Source organism: Brachyistius frenatus, unplaced genomic scaffold, assembly GCF_029030835.1.
Source record: "Brachyistius frenatus isolate BFR_SWC_R1_liver_20210118 unplaced genomic scaffold, ASM2903083v1 Contig_20, whole genome shotgun sequence".
NCBI lineage: Eukaryota > Metazoa > Chordata > Actinopteri > Embiotocidae > Brachyistius > Brachyistius frenatus.
Window position 1 is genome coordinate 2248103 of NW_027210619.1, and position 16859 is coordinate 2264961.

The following is a 16859-nucleotide window of genomic DNA, read 5'->3' on the forward strand; positions in this document are numbered from 1 at the left end:
TCATTCAATAAGAGTTTTAACACTTAAATGTCTCCGCTTTATTAGAGATTTGATCAGATTGGATCGGCAGTCGAGCTGCAACAATCAATCGATCAAAACTCGCAAACATTTCTCAGATTTGTCGTACACGATATTAAACTGAATATTTTGGGGGGTTTTGGACTGTTGTTCAGACAAAACAAGACCTCTGAAGACGTCGTCTCGGGCTGTGGGATATCGTATAGAGCGTATTTCACTATCTTCTGACATTCTATAAGCAATTCTACAGATTGATTATGAACACTTCGAACAACTGTCATCAGGTTTTGATTAAAATGTTACTAAATTTGGACTCCCTATCGAGTCCCTCTCGTGAAGCAGAAAACACTGCGTGCAGGAAGCGGTGACTCCTCGTGAGAAGCTGAGACAGAGAGAGAATAGGTTTACAGGGTCTTTAACTTTAAATAGATGGACAGTTCTTTATGTTCATCGGGACTCAACTTACTTCACACTGCTGAAGATATCCAGCTGTGCCACCATGAATTAATTCTCTTCATTGTCTCGCTTATTTATGCAGTAAAAAGCTTTTCTGTGGACCATCTCCACAGTAGCTTTCTTTTGTGGTAAGTCCCTTGAGCTAAAAATAATTTCTTCTGAACTCTGTACGACTCCATCAGTCGAATGAGGGATTGCTGTGTGTGTGTGTGTGTGTGTGTGTGTGTGTGTGTGCGTGCACAGAGGAGATAAAAAAAAAATAAAAAAAAGGCAAGAGGGTGGGTATAGCGAGGAAGTAAGACGGGCTGATATTGTTATCTAGTGAAGATTTGAGGAGTGTTTACTGGAACTAACGGTCTATATCATCACGACGCAACTACTGTGCAATGTTGGCTGGTAGCGGTGCCGTCTGGGCCCCATTTCACCTCCACATTTTGGACCGAGCCAACAGTGAGAGCGCCGGCTTAAAGAACTACGAACACCGTGATGAATGCGGAATGATATCAAGGGCTGCAGCTGATAGATACTCCCATTAATAAGCTAATAAGCTGATTATTTTCCCTTTTAAAATGTCACAAAATAGGCACGTCGTCAAACGTGTCGGTAGTCGGCCAACGTTTCAAAATCCAAACATACTCGGTTTTTGTTTAAAAGGGAAGTCGAAGATGAAGAAAACCAACCAGGACCGTTGGCACTGACAAAACTATGCATCGATAATCCAATCCCATTCATTTTCAGAGAAACAACTTCTGCTCCTTTAAAATTCAAATTCCAAAGACTTAATTTCTTAGTTTTGACTTGTAGCTACTCGTTGTGCGGATATTTTTATTTGTCCGCGTTTTGAGAACTGCGTCCGAGACTTGTGGCGCCGCTGCAACAGCTTCAAGGTGAAATGAATTTTCTTTGCACGGCTTTCTCCGATGAAAAATGACATTATTAAAAAAAATAAAATAAAAAAAATAAAATTCAACAGTAGCATCTCTTTCGTGTTTGTTCACTTTTCTTCTCTTAATTTTTTCCTTGACATTTTTGTTTTTATTCTATGATGGTGTTTTTCAGTTAAGTGTATTGAGACCACGCTACGTGGTGATACTACACTCAAGTAAAATAAATGGAATTATTGAAAATAAACATCCCGATTCCTCTGAATACTTCTACTTCTTTCAGTTCACTGTAAAAACAGCCACCACCAGTAAGTAGTTCATTCACTGCCCTCAATATTAGAAACACCAGAAATCTCAGATGTAAATCTTAAAACCTGAAGATAAATAAGAACATGTTTTTGTTTTTTTTAATAGGGGTGAACATCCCCGTTAGACCCACACTGTTCTGTTCAAAGGCCGTTGACCCTCTTTCAATCTCACTCTGACTTAGATTTAATGTCGTTTATCCTATTTAAAAGCTCCATTCTTGCACATTATGATCTATTATCTGCACAACTATGTAATTTAAAGGTTTAAAGATGCTGACTTTTTAAGTGAGATCCGAGTTTGATTTAAACTTTGTTTTCAAACCGATTCAATCCAACGGCATCGTGAACCTGCTTTGGCTTCTGTCTCTCTCGCTGCATAAAGAACACTCAACCCTCTCTACCTGTTTCTCAACCACCTTGGCCGCTTTTGTCCAGTCGATTCCGTTTATTATGTCGGAGCCGACACCTCCCTCTGTCTGTCTGTGTCACTGTTGTGACTGATGTCTTTTCCATCCTGCTGCCCTCTCTCAATTAAAAAGGAAAAACTTCCAATCCTCTTGACCTTTACCTTGACTTGGCTGTTTCCACTAAACACACATGAAAACACACAGCCCTGACTCGGCTGCTCTCTCTCCTATTTTAGTCAAATCCTCCTCCGTACGCTCCCTTTCTTCCAGTCTTTTAAAGGTATGCCTGGTTTTCTACTCTGGTATCCTGACAAGACTTATGTAAGCGGGAGGTTTGCATATTTAATGCTTTCAGCAAACAAATTGCATCTGTAGCTGAGTAATGCTGACTTTAGACAGATAGCGATCTTTAAATAGCCTTCAATTTCTTCTTGTGCTTTTTAGGATATACAGGCAGAGTCCATTAAAGGGCAAATCAGCAATGAGTGAAGACTGTAAACATTAGTGATTTATATACCTTTATTACAGTTTTCCCCAGCCATTTCTTCAGACAAAGCCAAATTATAACAGCTGGGACATTTAAAAAGAACATTTATTACTTCAGTGACTCAAGATTTCCAGGACTACCTCATCAAAACTCATCTTGGTTGCTCTTGGTATCTCGTAGCTGCGTGAGGGACGTCAGCACCTCCTCAGTTGGCCTCCTCCCCATCTGTTTACCCCCTCTGCTCCTCACATTCACTGTTCCACTCTCGCGCTCCTCATCCCCCACCACTGCACAGAAACACATGGAAAAGATGCTCAGACATGTTTGCATGTCAATGAAAAATTGGAGATTGTTCACTAAATGAAACCAATCAGCGGTGACAGGCAGTCAAGCCTACAAGTAGCCTCCGCTTTCTTCCTTAGTTATTCATCGTTACCAAATATGTAGTTGTACTGAGCCAGCTGAGCAGAGCGAATCTTCTTATTAAAGGTCGCTCCCTGATCATTATTCAAATCAACCATGAAGCCAGCTTCACGGAACCGCCGGACCACCTTAACAGGAGAGAGAGAGAGAGAGGGGGCTTATTTTAAGATTGTATCTGCAATGTGATTCTCACATTAGTGGGCAAATTAGTCATGACAGAAAGAGAGAAAAAAAAAAGTCAGAAAAGTACACTTCTGATATACTAGAAGCTAATTTCCATCAGAGACTAACCTGTCTGCCGTATGACTCACTGTTGCCCCCTACAGGAATCACCATGACCTGCGCTGGAGACAACCACAGCGGCCTGAGGGAAGGAAAACAAAGAGGAGGAGATGGGTCAAGGTGGAGCAACAGTATCAGAATCCCTCAATAGAACACGTCTGATTCAATGTGACTCTTATCATTAGCTCACCATTTCCCTCCAAAGTTTTCAGCCAGTATGGCGATCATTCTCTCCAGTGATCCCAGCACTGCTCTGTGGATCATCACCGGCCTGCGCAACTGTCCGTCTCGTCTGAGACGAGTTTAAAAAAAAAAAATTGGATTTTTACATCAATGTGATGACGTATCTTCATCTGTAAAGTGTCTAATCTGTTAAATTAACAAAAACATCTGTCTCTCTTTTTAAATTATTTTTTTTTTTTGTCCAGAAATTGTACTATATCGTTACATATATTCATGTTGCAATATAAAAATCACAGATATAGATAATAGAGGCTTTTATCCATGCTGGTCTCTCCTGAACTGAGTGATCAAGTCCTCTCAGAGGAAAGCAGGGGGGGGGGGGCTAATAAGAGGCAAAAACAGTGAGTGTGCTCATTGTGGCCGATAAATTCAATAAAGACTAAACATTCAGGATCAAATTAGGTCCCTGTGAAGTTAGACTTGAGCCATTTTAACCTGAGGAATTATAAGATGTTATGTACAAACATGTGAGTTTTCCAAAAAAGATAAGAAGCATGTGCCACAAGAGCGCAGGTTTAAATCAGTACGGATGTAGGAATGCTGAAGAGACTGATTGCCAAGTACAGAAATGTAAAACCGACCCACCCGACATACTGCAGGTCAAATCTGAGGGGCAGCTGGAAGTCCAACTGGATCGTGGCGCACTGGTGTTGTCTGCCGATCGCATCTTTGATTTGGATGTCAATCTGTGACGAAGCATGACCGAGTGTGTTAGTATCTGGATTTGCTTCTCCTTTCCAGACAAATTCCTACAAATCTTGAGCTCTGAGACGCTGCTGGAGACAAAGAGCGTCTTTGTGAAAAGAGATGGTTACAAATGGTTTTCCAAGAGAAGCTGATCTGTCAAATTGTAGCCAACGCACCGCAGCCGGACGGCTGCGAGGAATGTTTGTTTGTTTCATGGAGCGCGGCGGCGCGTGTCCGACTCCAGCCCTGACTTGACCTCCCTCCTGCTCTCCCTCTGTGCCTCCATAGGAGCGCAATCGTGTCTCCCCGAGACCGACTTCCTCCTGGTGCTCGCCGACATCTTGCACGAAAAGTGAAAATGAAACCGCGCCAAGAAAAACCAAGGTTTGCTTGCCAGGTTACGCCATTTCCAGTTTTACACACCACCGCAGGGAGCTTTTGTTATAACCCATGAAAAACGATCACATTTTGCTTTTTATTCGCGTGAACGGCATCATTTGTGCTCAAAGATTCTCTCTGCAAAGCCAGAAGGAAACAAAAGATGTCTGTCGCCGTTTAATCTGACGATGGAAGAATCGGACTGTGAATCATTAAATCTACACTCTTAATTGATTTAATATTTTTGACAACCTGGCAAAACACACATACACACACACACTGTATTTGTTTTCTTTCTGAGATTTGGATGAGGAGACTGAAACCACCCTCATGACTGTATATTAAAAATGAAGCTCCAGCCAGCAGCTAATTAGATTAAAGAAAAGCATAACAAGTGGCAGCAGGAGAAAAAGAGAAAAGAAAAAGTTAACGTGGATCTAACCAGAAGTTTAAAAAAAAAAATCCACCTAACAGCACCTCAGAAGCAACACATTTTTATATCTTGTTTGTTTAATCCACAGCAAAGGAAAACACTTTTTTTTTCATCACCTTAAAGTTGCTGCACTCAGCAAAGAAATAGTCCCACATAAAACCGCCTATAAAAACACTGCTTGTCTTTGTTTTCTTTGGATTAAACAAATCAAATGTAATGTGTCACTTATTAATATAGCGGTGCTGGTAGGTGGATTTTGTGATCTTTGGATGAATCTGAACTGGCTGTTTCCACCTGTTTCCTCGTGTTTTTGCCAAGCTAAGCTAACCAATACTTGGCTGCAACTTAATATTTACCAAGAAATGTGAGAGGGGGGTATCAAAGCTTTCATCAAAAGCTCTTTCAGGATTTAAAATAAAGTACTTTAGAGGAGTAAAGAACAAAACGAAAAAGTGAATGCACTGAATGAAGCAGCTCAGATGTTTTGGCAGCTGTTAGCAAAGACTGTGATTAACAACATTTACACGAGTGTGGAAATCCCTTTTCTTAATTTCATGCTGCTCTTCACACTGACCTTCGGTCCGTAGAAGGCTCCGTCTCCTGGGTTCAACTCCCAATGTTCACCAAACTGCTGCAGACCCCTCTCCAACTGCTGCACACACACACACACACACACACAAGGACCAACATGGCGATCATAATGTGCACTAATGTACTTACAATCTCTTCCATGCCTACTTACTTACTGTGTGTGTGTGTGTGTGTGTGTGTGTGTGTGTGTGTGTGTGTGTGTGTGTGTGTGTGTGTGTGTGTGTGTGTGTGTGTGTGTAGGAGCTGGGAACCATCATAATGTTCAATTACATGCAATTGAATCAGCTTAAATTGCTGCTGTGCCTATTTAAAAAGGCGTCCACGGGGGATTTGGAGATATACATCTACTCAGTAGCTCTCTACTGGAAAGTACCACTCGTATAACTGATTGTTTAAGTGGATATCATTACACCCCGTCATTTAATTTTAGAGATTTGTTTCCCATAGCTGTGATTAAACTGCCCGCCTCTTACAGTGTGCACGGCTATTGCAAAAGACCTAAGCTCTTTCTATAGAGGTTCAAATCCTCTCCTCAACTATGCTCTCCACACTCGTTTCCTTCATTTTTAACCCCCTCATCCTTATTGTTTTTATCCTTCTAGCTGTAGCACTCCTCACACTAGTTGAACGAAAAGTTCTAGGATATATACAACTCCGAAAAGGACCTAACGTTGTTGGGCCCTACGGCCTCCTCCAACCTATTGCTGACGGTCTAAAACTTTTCATGAAAGAACCGCTGTAAAAAAGAATGTGTGCGTTTACCTGCTCAGCACTGTCCCACTGTTCAGGCTCCCCGAGGCACGGCGTAGGACGTGTGGACAGCAGGCAGTGAAAGGAAAACCCAAACACTTGATAGACACTCCTCACGAAGTCCAAACAACCCACAATCTCTTCTTCCAGCTGGGAGTGAAAGAATGAAAAAAGGTCAAGACGAGAGCAACGAGAGGACACGATAATATCAAACAAATACAGATGAGAGTTAAGACGGAGGAAATTAAAAGTGGCTCATCCCAACCGAGGTGAGAAAAAGAAAAAGGAAAAAAGAAAACAGCACGTGCGTTCTCCCGAGTGCTCCCGGGATTTAATTCGAATTTCAGACATAGTGATGATTATCATGTGACTACGATCTCTGTGCATTAACAGGATTGCAAACAGGGCTGGAGGAGCAGTAACATGGTACATTGCAGGACTCTAAGGGGGGGGGATCAGGATTACTGTAAAGACGCACATACGGAGGTGTAATGTTTGAACAGGACAAAGACGTTCATTCATTCAGGCGGAGGCCTCCTGGAATGTCTCAGGAGTTATACGTGCGGTCCATCTAATCACTGTAATATGCGTCCACATGCGTCCCCTTTAGTTTCTATCCCAGTCGCAGCACCTCAACACACAGTGTTTTAGAGAAAAGAACGAAACGAATGTCTGTACGTTAATGTGTACCTGCTCAGGTGTGCAGAAGATGTGAGCGTCGTCCTGGCAGAACCTGCGAACCCGAGTTAAACCTCCCAGAGCTCCAGACAGCTCGTTACGATGCAGCGCCCCGAAGTCGGCCCAGCGCAAGGGAAGCTCCCGCCACGAGCGAACGCGCTGCTCGAACATGAGGCTGAACATGAGAAAGGAGAGTCCGTCGCTGTAAAGATGACAGGAGTGTCGTGTGTGTGTGTGTGTGTGTGTGTGTGTGTGTGTGTGTGTGTGTGTGTGTGTGTGTGTATGAGTGTTCACCAGTGTGCAGGGCAGTTCATGGGTTTGAGAGCGTAGGTCTGAGAGCCCTCCGACGTCACAGTGAACATGTTCTCGCTGTAGTGCTCCCAGTGGCCCGAGCGCTCCCATAATGCAGTGCTGTACAGAGTCGGGGTCACGACCTCATTGAAGCCTCGCCTTCGGTACTCGCTCTGCGAGAGGTCGGGAAGGAAGGATGTGTGTGACAGCGAGTGCAGGACAGGGTCAGACTGTCACAACAGTGTCATAATTGAAGGCTAACGAGAGTAATATCCTGACGACTAACATGAACACATATACCCTGAGGATTACAATCAACACAGCACATGTTAAGCATGTGTGTGTGTGTGTGTGTGTGTGTGTGTGTGTGTGTGTGTGTGTGTGTGTGTGTGTGTGCGTGAATTATGTTTACATGGACAATATTCATTATAATCCCAATGGAGGAAACAGTCTGAAGGAAGAAGCTGCACTGTGAGCATAATTTTATGATTAAATAAACACAACTGAAAGGTCAGAGTTGGAGTTTGCGGGATCAAATTCATGCACATGAGGTTTTTGGTTTTAGTTGCACGAACAGTGCTGAAAGGAGTTATTGAATTTCATTTAATTTAAATTGGTTGCTGCAGACAGAGAGTACAGGCTGTCACTGTGTAGTGTTTCTGTTTTATTTTTTTTTAATCAAGGCAACATCTCACAATCTATCACAAAAAGTGGTATTTATGTCCGAGATGGCCAATCAAAATACAGACAAATGGATTATATATAATATTATAGTGATTCCAAAGTGTCTTTGTATTACTGAAGTCTGTGTTCACTCTTTTACACCAAAGTTAAGCGGGCATGTTTAATGACACCTGCTCACACCGACACAGTATCTGCAGCTTTATTCAGGATCCTTGGTTTAGGCTTTCTTATGGTATATTTATACAATTGAATCATTTGTGAGCCAATGTAAGTACAAATAAACCGTCTCTGTGTGGGTTGTAATTTCTTTTTAACGTCCAGAATATAATTGTAGAGAAAAAAAAAAAAAGAGGCATATTTTAAGTGTCATGCTTTTGCGAGTGAGCGATCTGTTTCCTGACACCGCTGCTTGGTCGTGGATGCAAACATCTCTACTCTTAATAGTTCTACAAGCAACATCCGATTCATAATCATTCATAATAATATAAAGTCAGGTGCACCTTTATGTAGTCCGTGAGAGTGCTGTAGATGTGGGCTCCTTTAGGCAGGAAGAAGCAGCTGCCTGGACTGACTTCATTGAAGAAGAACAGCTCCTGGTCCTGTGCGAAAATATGGAAATGTGATTATTGTCAGGGAACACCGGACGTCACCATTTATTTGCTTTTGCTTTTCAGCGGGTCTCCTTCAGAGGTGGAAGACCTCTCCTAACGAAGTTATCCTCTCACCGTCCCGATGCGTCTGTGGTCCCTCCTCCTCGCCTCCTCCTGCTCTCTCTCCCACTCCTCCTTCTCCCTCTCTCCTGGAAAGGCCACACCTAACAGCCGAGTCAAGCCGGAGGACTCCGCCTCGTTGGCCAGGGTCACGGAGGACAGCTGAGACGGTGCAGAGATGTATCACGGAGAGGATGGTGAGGAGAGAGAGAGAGAGAGAGAGAGAGAACGTAACGAACGAACAAAGAGGCGGTAAAAGAATAAAACGGGAAAGTGAGGGCGAGCCAGAAGAGGAAGGGTGAACAGATGAGAGTGACAGCACCGTCTGACGGATGGCAGTGTGTTTGTAAGAGCCCAGAACAGGAATCTGGCCTCTGACAAACACAACATCCTGCTGCTGATATTTCCAGCCGTAGGCTGTTGTGCAATCCCAGTCTGCCCAGTGACAGCCCAGTACGGGAACACCTCCCTCTCTCCGGATCAATAAAGACGAGGAGGGAAATTCCATTCACGCAGCATGTGTCCCAGATGGGTCCAAATAAAACAGATTTTTACTGATGAGACGACGTTAACACAGCCGCTTTCATTATGGTGCGTGTCGTAAATTCTTGAACCCATTGTTTGAAGCTCAAACAACAAAAAAAAAAGAAAATGACAGAGCTACCATAGATGAAATGTGTTTGTCTTTCAAGGGACTAGTCATCAATCTGGAAGCTCAATGCTCGACTAATGCACGACTAATGCACGAGGCCAATTTTTGGAGCAGCTGTGCAAAACAAAGCCAATGAAAAAAAAAAGAGAGAACAGAAAGAGTACACAAAACCACAACGGAGAACAGGTACACACACACACACACAGACACACACACACACACACACCTGGAGCATCTTGAAGACCTTGAGGAGGCCTGTGTGTGGGAGGAGGGGGCCGCTGCAGACCCCGACTCTGTCCCCACACCTGAGTTACACAGAAAGGATGAAACATGTTCAGTTTTTGGTGACCATGCTAGTTAAGTCCACATGAGGTGTGTGTGTGTGTGTGTGTGTGTGTGTGTGTGTGTGTGTGTGTGTGTGTGTGTGTGTGTGTGTGTGTGTGTGTATACACTGATACATGCCTGTATACTGTGAGAGTGGAGTCATTCATCTGCTCTTCAACAAGCTGCAACCTCAGCTTGCTGTTCTAGAACAAAAACATCCACAGAACAAACAGAAAATGAATTAATCAATACACACAGCAGGACAATAGGAAGGCGTCTGACTTCAGTAAAGTTGCTTTTCCGCTGCTCGTCTTTTTTACGGTTTTCTACTGGGAAACGGTTGTGGATAGAAGCTTCTACTGTTTTTTAAATATCACCGCTTTCGGGGCTCTGAGCTGAGCCAATACTAAAAGGTGATGTGAAAACACTGCAGACCTCTGACTGGTCAGAGACAATAAAATCACAATTACTGTGTCATTGTGTGTGCGACACGGGACGTCCTGCACAAACCCACCATTGTTAACTTGCCAAGCTGCTATAGTGGCAGCGATTTTCATTATTCACTTGACTGCTCAATTATGGGCAGTCTGCAAAACAACATGATCAAAAGCAGAGGTTCAGACATTCCAGTTTAAGATAAACCTTTAGAAGAGTGCCTTTGAAACACCTTCAATATAATGACAAAACGTATAATGTGTCTGTGTTTTAATTATTTAACCGTTTCAGGAAGTTCTCTGCACACCACTTCAGTCAACCCTTTTAGTTTTTATGAGTAAATTCGACTTGGCTTGACTATGACCTCGGAGCAGACATCATGCACATACTGCACATATAAATGCAGGAAAGACACAGGTGCAATTAATAAAATAGTAACGACTGCAGGTTGATAGACCCTTTTCATTGCAGACGTTTTGACTCATTGCAGGACGAAGACGGGTGGAAACTCGCTTCATTTCCAACAGCTTCGATTACCAACTGAACGAGTATCCGAGCAATCCAGGACGGCGAACACAGGTGTTTGTGTCTTCAGCAACAATTCAATTAGATTTTGCTACGCAAATTTGGGCTTCTGGTGTGGTGCGTTAAACGGAACCGAGCCATCGTTAATCTCATTAGAATCACTTGTGCTTTCACTGGTTAAAACAAGTGAAGCCGTCCGCTGTGAGACGGGTCTGTTAGCGGTGCCATTTTCAGAGCCCTGCTCCTGTGCATGTCGGCTCCCTGAAGCAGCTTACAGGAACAACCTGAGCCCTCATTAAATGTTATAGGTTTGCGCCTGCGCTTTTCCTGCAATGACAACTAAAATGTCTTTGGTTAAAAAAAAAGGAAAAAAAAAAGAAGTCTATTATCATTTTGGGATGTTAAAAGGAATAAGAGCTGCTGACCTGGAAGAGCTCTTGGGCCTCGTCTGTACTCAGCTCCAGTCTGGACAAAGGCAGTTTGAGGGCTGCCGACTTCTTACACCTCGCCTCCACATCACTCAGAGACAAGGAACTGTGGGCCAAGTCACATTCAGGTAAGACATTAAAAAAAACAAGAAAACCAGCAGCACTTACACAGAACAGAGCGCAGGAAAGAAATGTAAACCGAGGTGATAATGAGGGAACAAAGAGGTCAGGGAGCCGGAATATTATGACATTAAAGCAGCAGAGAATGACAATGATCTGATCAAACACATAAAGAGAAAATAAATGAGTAAAAGTCCTAAAAAGGTCAGGACAAATCTGTAACAAAAGAAGCTTAAAAACACAAATATGATAAGAACTACGAATTCCTTTGTATAGATTAAATTGCTGATGAACTCGAGCTGTTCACGCAAACAAAATATTTTAGACAGATTTCATAACTGATGAAAGAACCTGGCAGACGTAGTCACATAAATATTTACCCGCTATCCAAGAGATGGTCACAGAAGAGCCCGAGCTCCGACGCTCCTTCTCTGCACACCTCGGCACCAAACAACCCCTCCAACACACCACCCAGGACACACGCTCCTGTCCTCCATGCTGCCTACAAATCAAGAATGGTACAGAGATGGTGAGGTGTGGAGAACTACGGGGGGGGGGGAACGTTAGATATATTTTGTTCTCACTGCGGCTAGAATTAGGGAGAACTCAGAAATGTCTTTTGTGCAGTATGACACGGTTATTATGTCGTAAATAATAAAAGAAGGAGAAAATGTTGTTACAATTTTTTGATAACTTATTTCACAAAAATAGAAAAAAATAATGTGCCCAAATGTTAATTTTTTTACAAACTCTACAACGCTCTCTGTTCTCTCCATCCTCTCCTCGGCGCTCCAGCGTGCACACCGAACATTTGGTTACATTTAAAATCTGACAGTAATTTCAATTTTTTTTTTTTTTTAAACAGTTTCTGGCTATAATAAATGGTGTAATTTTGTACATTTTTAAATAAGAACACATGCCTGACAAACCCACAGGCTGGTCGTGGGGTTCGGAGGGTTAAATCAGTTAAAAAAATAAATAAATAAATAAAAGTGGTTAAGATAAGAGGATGTCGTCCGTTTGATTATCAAGATCCATGTTAGAAGTCATTCCATGCAGCTGTGGCACATTTCAGAAAACCTCAAGGAGCCTCATGTAGTTTCCAGTGAAAGGAATAACTACCTGTTTTCCCTCGACTGTGTCAAATCCCAGAAGTTGCAGTTCGCAGTCTGCCTCAAGAGGTCGTCCGAGCTCCCACAGCTCCCCGTTCACCTTACCCACCAGCGCTCCTCTCACTCTGCAGTAACACACACACACACACACACACACACACACACAATTACACTGCTACATCACTGCAGTTAAAACTAACAAAAACAGCCGTGTATGTATTGTGCACTCACCGCACACTCTGAGCAACAAAGGAAGGTGTGGTGACACCAGCTCTTCCTTTTACCGTCCGGCCGTCAGCCAGTCGGATACTGAGGGGTTTCTCCGCAGCTTCAGTTCTCTTCTTACTGCCTTGTTTTTCCCTGAGAGACTCGAAGACTCGCAGTTGCTCAGATAAAGCTGGGGACACCTGTAGCACGGCAAAAAAAGATTAAGAGTCAAAAAGGGGTGAAAAGCTGCAGAGGATGACAAAAGAGAAATATGAAGTGAAAGGCAGTAGCCAGGAGGAAGGAGTGTATGTACAGTACAGCTAAGAGACATAAAAATACTTTTAATAGGGAATTTGATAATAACAATGCTGAAATAGCATGAATGCCTTACCCTCAATTTAAAAGCCAATAATGTCATATTCTGAACTTATTTACTTTTTCAGCATTGAATAACAATATGGACATAAAATGTGTTTTTCTTGAATATCTGCATCTAGTTTACTTTGTATTAATTTAGACTACATAATATCCTCAACGATACATGTGCGGTTCACTAAATTTGAGAAACACATGTCAGTTTAATGCAACGTCATTCAACAGTTCCACAAAGTAAAACCACTAAAATGCCCTCAAAGTGGAATTTGCATATTTAAGACAAGAAGAACTGAGGATCATAACCTTTATAAAGGCAGAGCTATTGTAATAGACCGTGTTGGTTTTACCTGGGTGTACCTAATAAACTGGAGCCTATTTTACTGGTTTTAAATGAATGAATGAATCAGCCTAAATCTTTTCCATCCACTCATAGTTAAATAAAACATGAACTCACAGAAATGATAACATTTCAGGTACAGCATAACAGCCACACCCATACTATTATCAGAGTATTGACATTAAAGTATTCAGTATACAATATTTTGATTACTTTTAGTTTTAAGGTGACCACAAAACCAAACGAAATAGAGACAGAGCAGTGAGAGGAAAAGGATGGCACGGCTGGCTTCATGTAATTCATACAAAGTACTACTGTAAACATTGTACTTTCCATACACTTTACATTTGATCCCAGGTGTACTGTTGTCTACCCAAAAATGAAGTGACAAAACTAAGACCAACTTCACCAAAAACGCTGTGGAGTAAAGTTTAACTCGACGGCTACGTTGGTCGTCACGGCACAAAACAGCTGTATTTCCAACCCCACATCAGAAAGGCCAGAAGGAGATCAGCTGCAGCTCCACAACACTGACTGACCACACTCCACTGGCGGCTAACGTTAGCTTCAGCTGCTGTACTCCTGTAATAACAAAGCCAGCGCACCTTGCTGTACCTCCTGTGCGCGCGGAGTGTCGCACGAGCTGCCGACCGACGGACAACCAGCCGAAACAGCTGCGTCACCGCCATCCCCCCCAAAAAACACACCTTCCTACACACAAGCGGTCATTTCCAAATATCCTACATTACTGTCCCCCACCCCCGTGCCCTGCGAGCCGCCATATCACCGGAAGCACGGACTATAAGACGGCAGCGGTGACGTCGTGGATTTAACACTTTGTGACGCAGCTCCGGAGCACCGTGCGCGCTCCGGGCGTTTACGACCAAGAGCGCGCGCTTCCACACAGGAGCTGAACATATGAATACTAATCGAGGCATTGCCAGTTATTGCAAAGTGAAATAAAAAAAATAAAAATAAAAAAAATGTCCAGAAGAAACCATGCACAGTCAAAATCAGTCATTTTTTTTTTAGACTGGATTCAAATATAATGAAATCTGAACCAAACAGCGCATGCGTTTGGAGTTGGCGACAAGCGATGCAAAACACAAGCTCGTGTGGTGTGACACTCTGGTGTGAAACTCTTGAAGTCATTTTACACAGAGAGGAACCGACCTGACGCATCACGACCGCAACATGGCTAAGCAGCAGAGCCGGTGTGCTCCAAAATGGAGCTGAACACTTTAAGAGCCTGCTGTAGTTTTAAATGCGTTTAATCTATCGGTTTAGTGCCAGAAATACTATTTTAAACCACGAAGTAAACGTGACAAAAATAAAACGGAATATAACGAATATTTTACTCGTAACAAAAAAACATCTTCACTGTTTCTACTATTCAGATCATTGACACATTTAAAGCCTTCCCTGTGTAAACTATCACATTAAATATGTAAAGAGTTCTTAAAATCTTAACGTCAACATGTCAATGCAGTGATAACTGGATTACATTTTAACAAATGGACTTAACCTGCTGTCCTACACGAATAGCTCAGTTAATTCCGAAAAAGGGACGTGATTATGTTTTGATTTCAACAAATTAGCCAACAGAGGTTACTCTGTAAACAAACTGGACTGAAGTACCACTGATCTGCCACCTGGGGGAGCTACAGCTCTTTGAGAAGTCTGCCTAATCGCGAGATAAAACTCGTATCAATACTAGAGTACAATCCTGTACAATCAGACCACTGTAAACAAGTTTTTGTCACACTGATCAATTAGTGACATCACTAATGGGCAAAACCTAAACAATTTTGCTTTGGCTGAATCCTACATTTAATATATGGTTTAATATATGGGATCGCTTTCAGCGTTTGGTCTCTTCACTAAGCCTTTGTTGAAATGTATTCAACAAAGCTAAACAAAACTAAGCCTTGTGTATATGTATGTATTTGTACACACACACAGATATACATAGCTATATAGATATATATATATAAGCAACTTATTGACTAGCAAACATTGTTGGCCTTTTGTCAAATACCTGACTAAATATGGCATCAGGTGTTTTTGGTTAATGGTGCAGTATTCAAGATCCAAAAGTTTAGCTGTACAATTAACATTTAAATTTTCACTGCTAACCGAAGAATAATGGCATAGAGGCCATAATGTGTTGATGACATGACCCTCAACATGAATGCATATAGTTAAATTATTTTTTTGTCATTTTAACTGATTAATAAAAGAATGTAAAAGCATGTATTTACTGAAAACTGTGTTTTTCTGTTTGTTACTGGCTGGCCCACTGGAGCTAGGTCATCAAAAGAAATATCACATCGTCTAACGAGAGTTCTCTAAATGTGACCCATGTCAGGGGCAATACTGTGGTGTAAAGCTAACAACAATGTTTTAAATTGCATATCGAAAGTGTGGTTTTACAAAAACAGTGTGTTGTGTAGTGTGTAAATGTTAAGTGAAAACAATCAAATAAAAAAAAATTTAAAAAAAAATCTCAAGGAAGTAATGAGAAAAAAGAAACAAAATATAAAATTGTCTCTGTTGTTAAATTAAGACGGAGCATCGACTAGTGCAACCACTGGCAAAATGACAGCTGTGCAAAATATGAGGAAAATTGAAGCAGGTCACTTAATAAAGGCACTAATAATGTAGTCTTACTAATGGTTGTTTATGATTTGTAAAATATATATAAATGTATTTTCCTCTTCAAATAATAACTGCTGCAGAATGTGTGCATGTTCATCACATCAGAAAAGATTGGACACTCAAAGACCAGTGATATAGCATCATTGATGAGAACAGCAGTCATAGCAGTTAAACTTATCAAATATACACACACTAGATCAGCGTTGTCACATCTTCAGGCATTTTCAAGCTCAAATGCTTTCTTGAGGTCAACAGAATAGAAAGAGGGTATTATTTACAAGGACAACTAAAATGTGATTAATAAGTTGAAAGATGTCTATGACAATGATCTAACTTTCTCAGTTAGCAATGTGAACACAACAAGCCGATATAATATTAGCTGATCCACTTTGTGACCGAGTTAACAGAGTTTACAGAGGGAAGTAACAGACATGTAGAACATTCGGTGAAACGTCAGAACTCTGATGGTGCGTCAACACTGGAGAGAAAAAAATATGTTCTGTTGTTACACTTTTTACAATATATCTAGTCACCAACTTTACACAGGAAAGTTGGCAGCATGTAGGTGAACTGTAATTTCAAACTCAACTTGTAAGCGCGCGCGCGCACGCACACACACACACACACACACACACACACACACACACACACACACACACACACACACACACACAGAGGCCTTTGGCTGCAACACTCAGACCGCACCTCTCTGACAGAGGGCAGGACTGAGGCAACAACTCCTGCAGGAGAGGGGGGATTACTGCCATTGTGCTGAGCCTGTGCCGAGTGTTGAGAGGTGCAGCGGTGTTTTCTGGACAAAGCCATGTGAGCGCAAGGTAAGCAAAGGGGGCTTGAAGGCGGAAGCATGAAATTAGCAAAGAAACAATATAGAGAAAGGGGCCAAACCAACTGGAGTATTTAAATAAACCTTTTTTTTTTTTTTTTTTTTTTTAAACACGATCCTAATCGGCTCAAA

The 16859-nt window shown here is 42.0% G+C and overlaps 1 protein-coding gene across 3 annotated transcripts in view; it reads right to left on the reverse strand.

Annotated features, from left to right (window-relative positions):
- Positions 1–2574: 2574 nt before the first annotated feature.
- The window catches only part of LOC138619421 (threonine--tRNA ligase 1, cytoplasmic-like), a 31081-nt gene continuing 16796 nt past the window's right edge, over positions 2575–16859 (reverse strand). Inside the window, exons 1-18 of one of the 3 annotated variants that reach the window (XM_069695876.1) lie at positions 13831–13926; positions 12538–12713; positions 12317–12431; positions 11575–11696; positions 11072–11180; positions 9825–9889; positions 9589–9667; positions 8726–8872; positions 8501–8599; positions 7320–7489; positions 7038–7200; positions 6360–6497; positions 5581–5658; positions 4094–4194; positions 3456–3557; positions 3275–3347; positions 2997–3111; positions 2575–2847 (exon numbers count right to left, since the gene is read on the reverse strand). In XM_069695876.1, coding sequence (XP_069551977.1) covers positions 2705–2847; positions 2997–3111; positions 3275–3347; positions 3456–3557; positions 4094–4194; positions 5581–5658; positions 6360–6497; positions 7038–7200; positions 7320–7489; positions 8501–8599; positions 8726–8872; positions 9589–9667; positions 9825–9889; positions 11072–11180; positions 11575–11696; positions 12317–12431; positions 12538–12713; positions 13831–13914 — 2079 coding nt within the window. In that variant the 5' untranslated portion in view covers positions 13915–13926 and the 3' untranslated portion in view covers positions 2575–2704. Of the gene's footprint in view, positions 2848–2996; positions 3112–3274; positions 3348–3455; positions 3558–4093; positions 4195–5580; positions 5659–6359; positions 6498–7037; positions 7201–7319; positions 7490–8500; positions 8600–8725; positions 8873–9588; positions 9668–9824; positions 9890–11071; positions 11181–11574; positions 11697–12316; positions 12432–12537; positions 12714–13830; positions 13927–16859 lie in introns of those variants that run through there. The other 2 variants (XR_011310811.1, XR_011310812.1) reach the window with 2 other exon arrangements.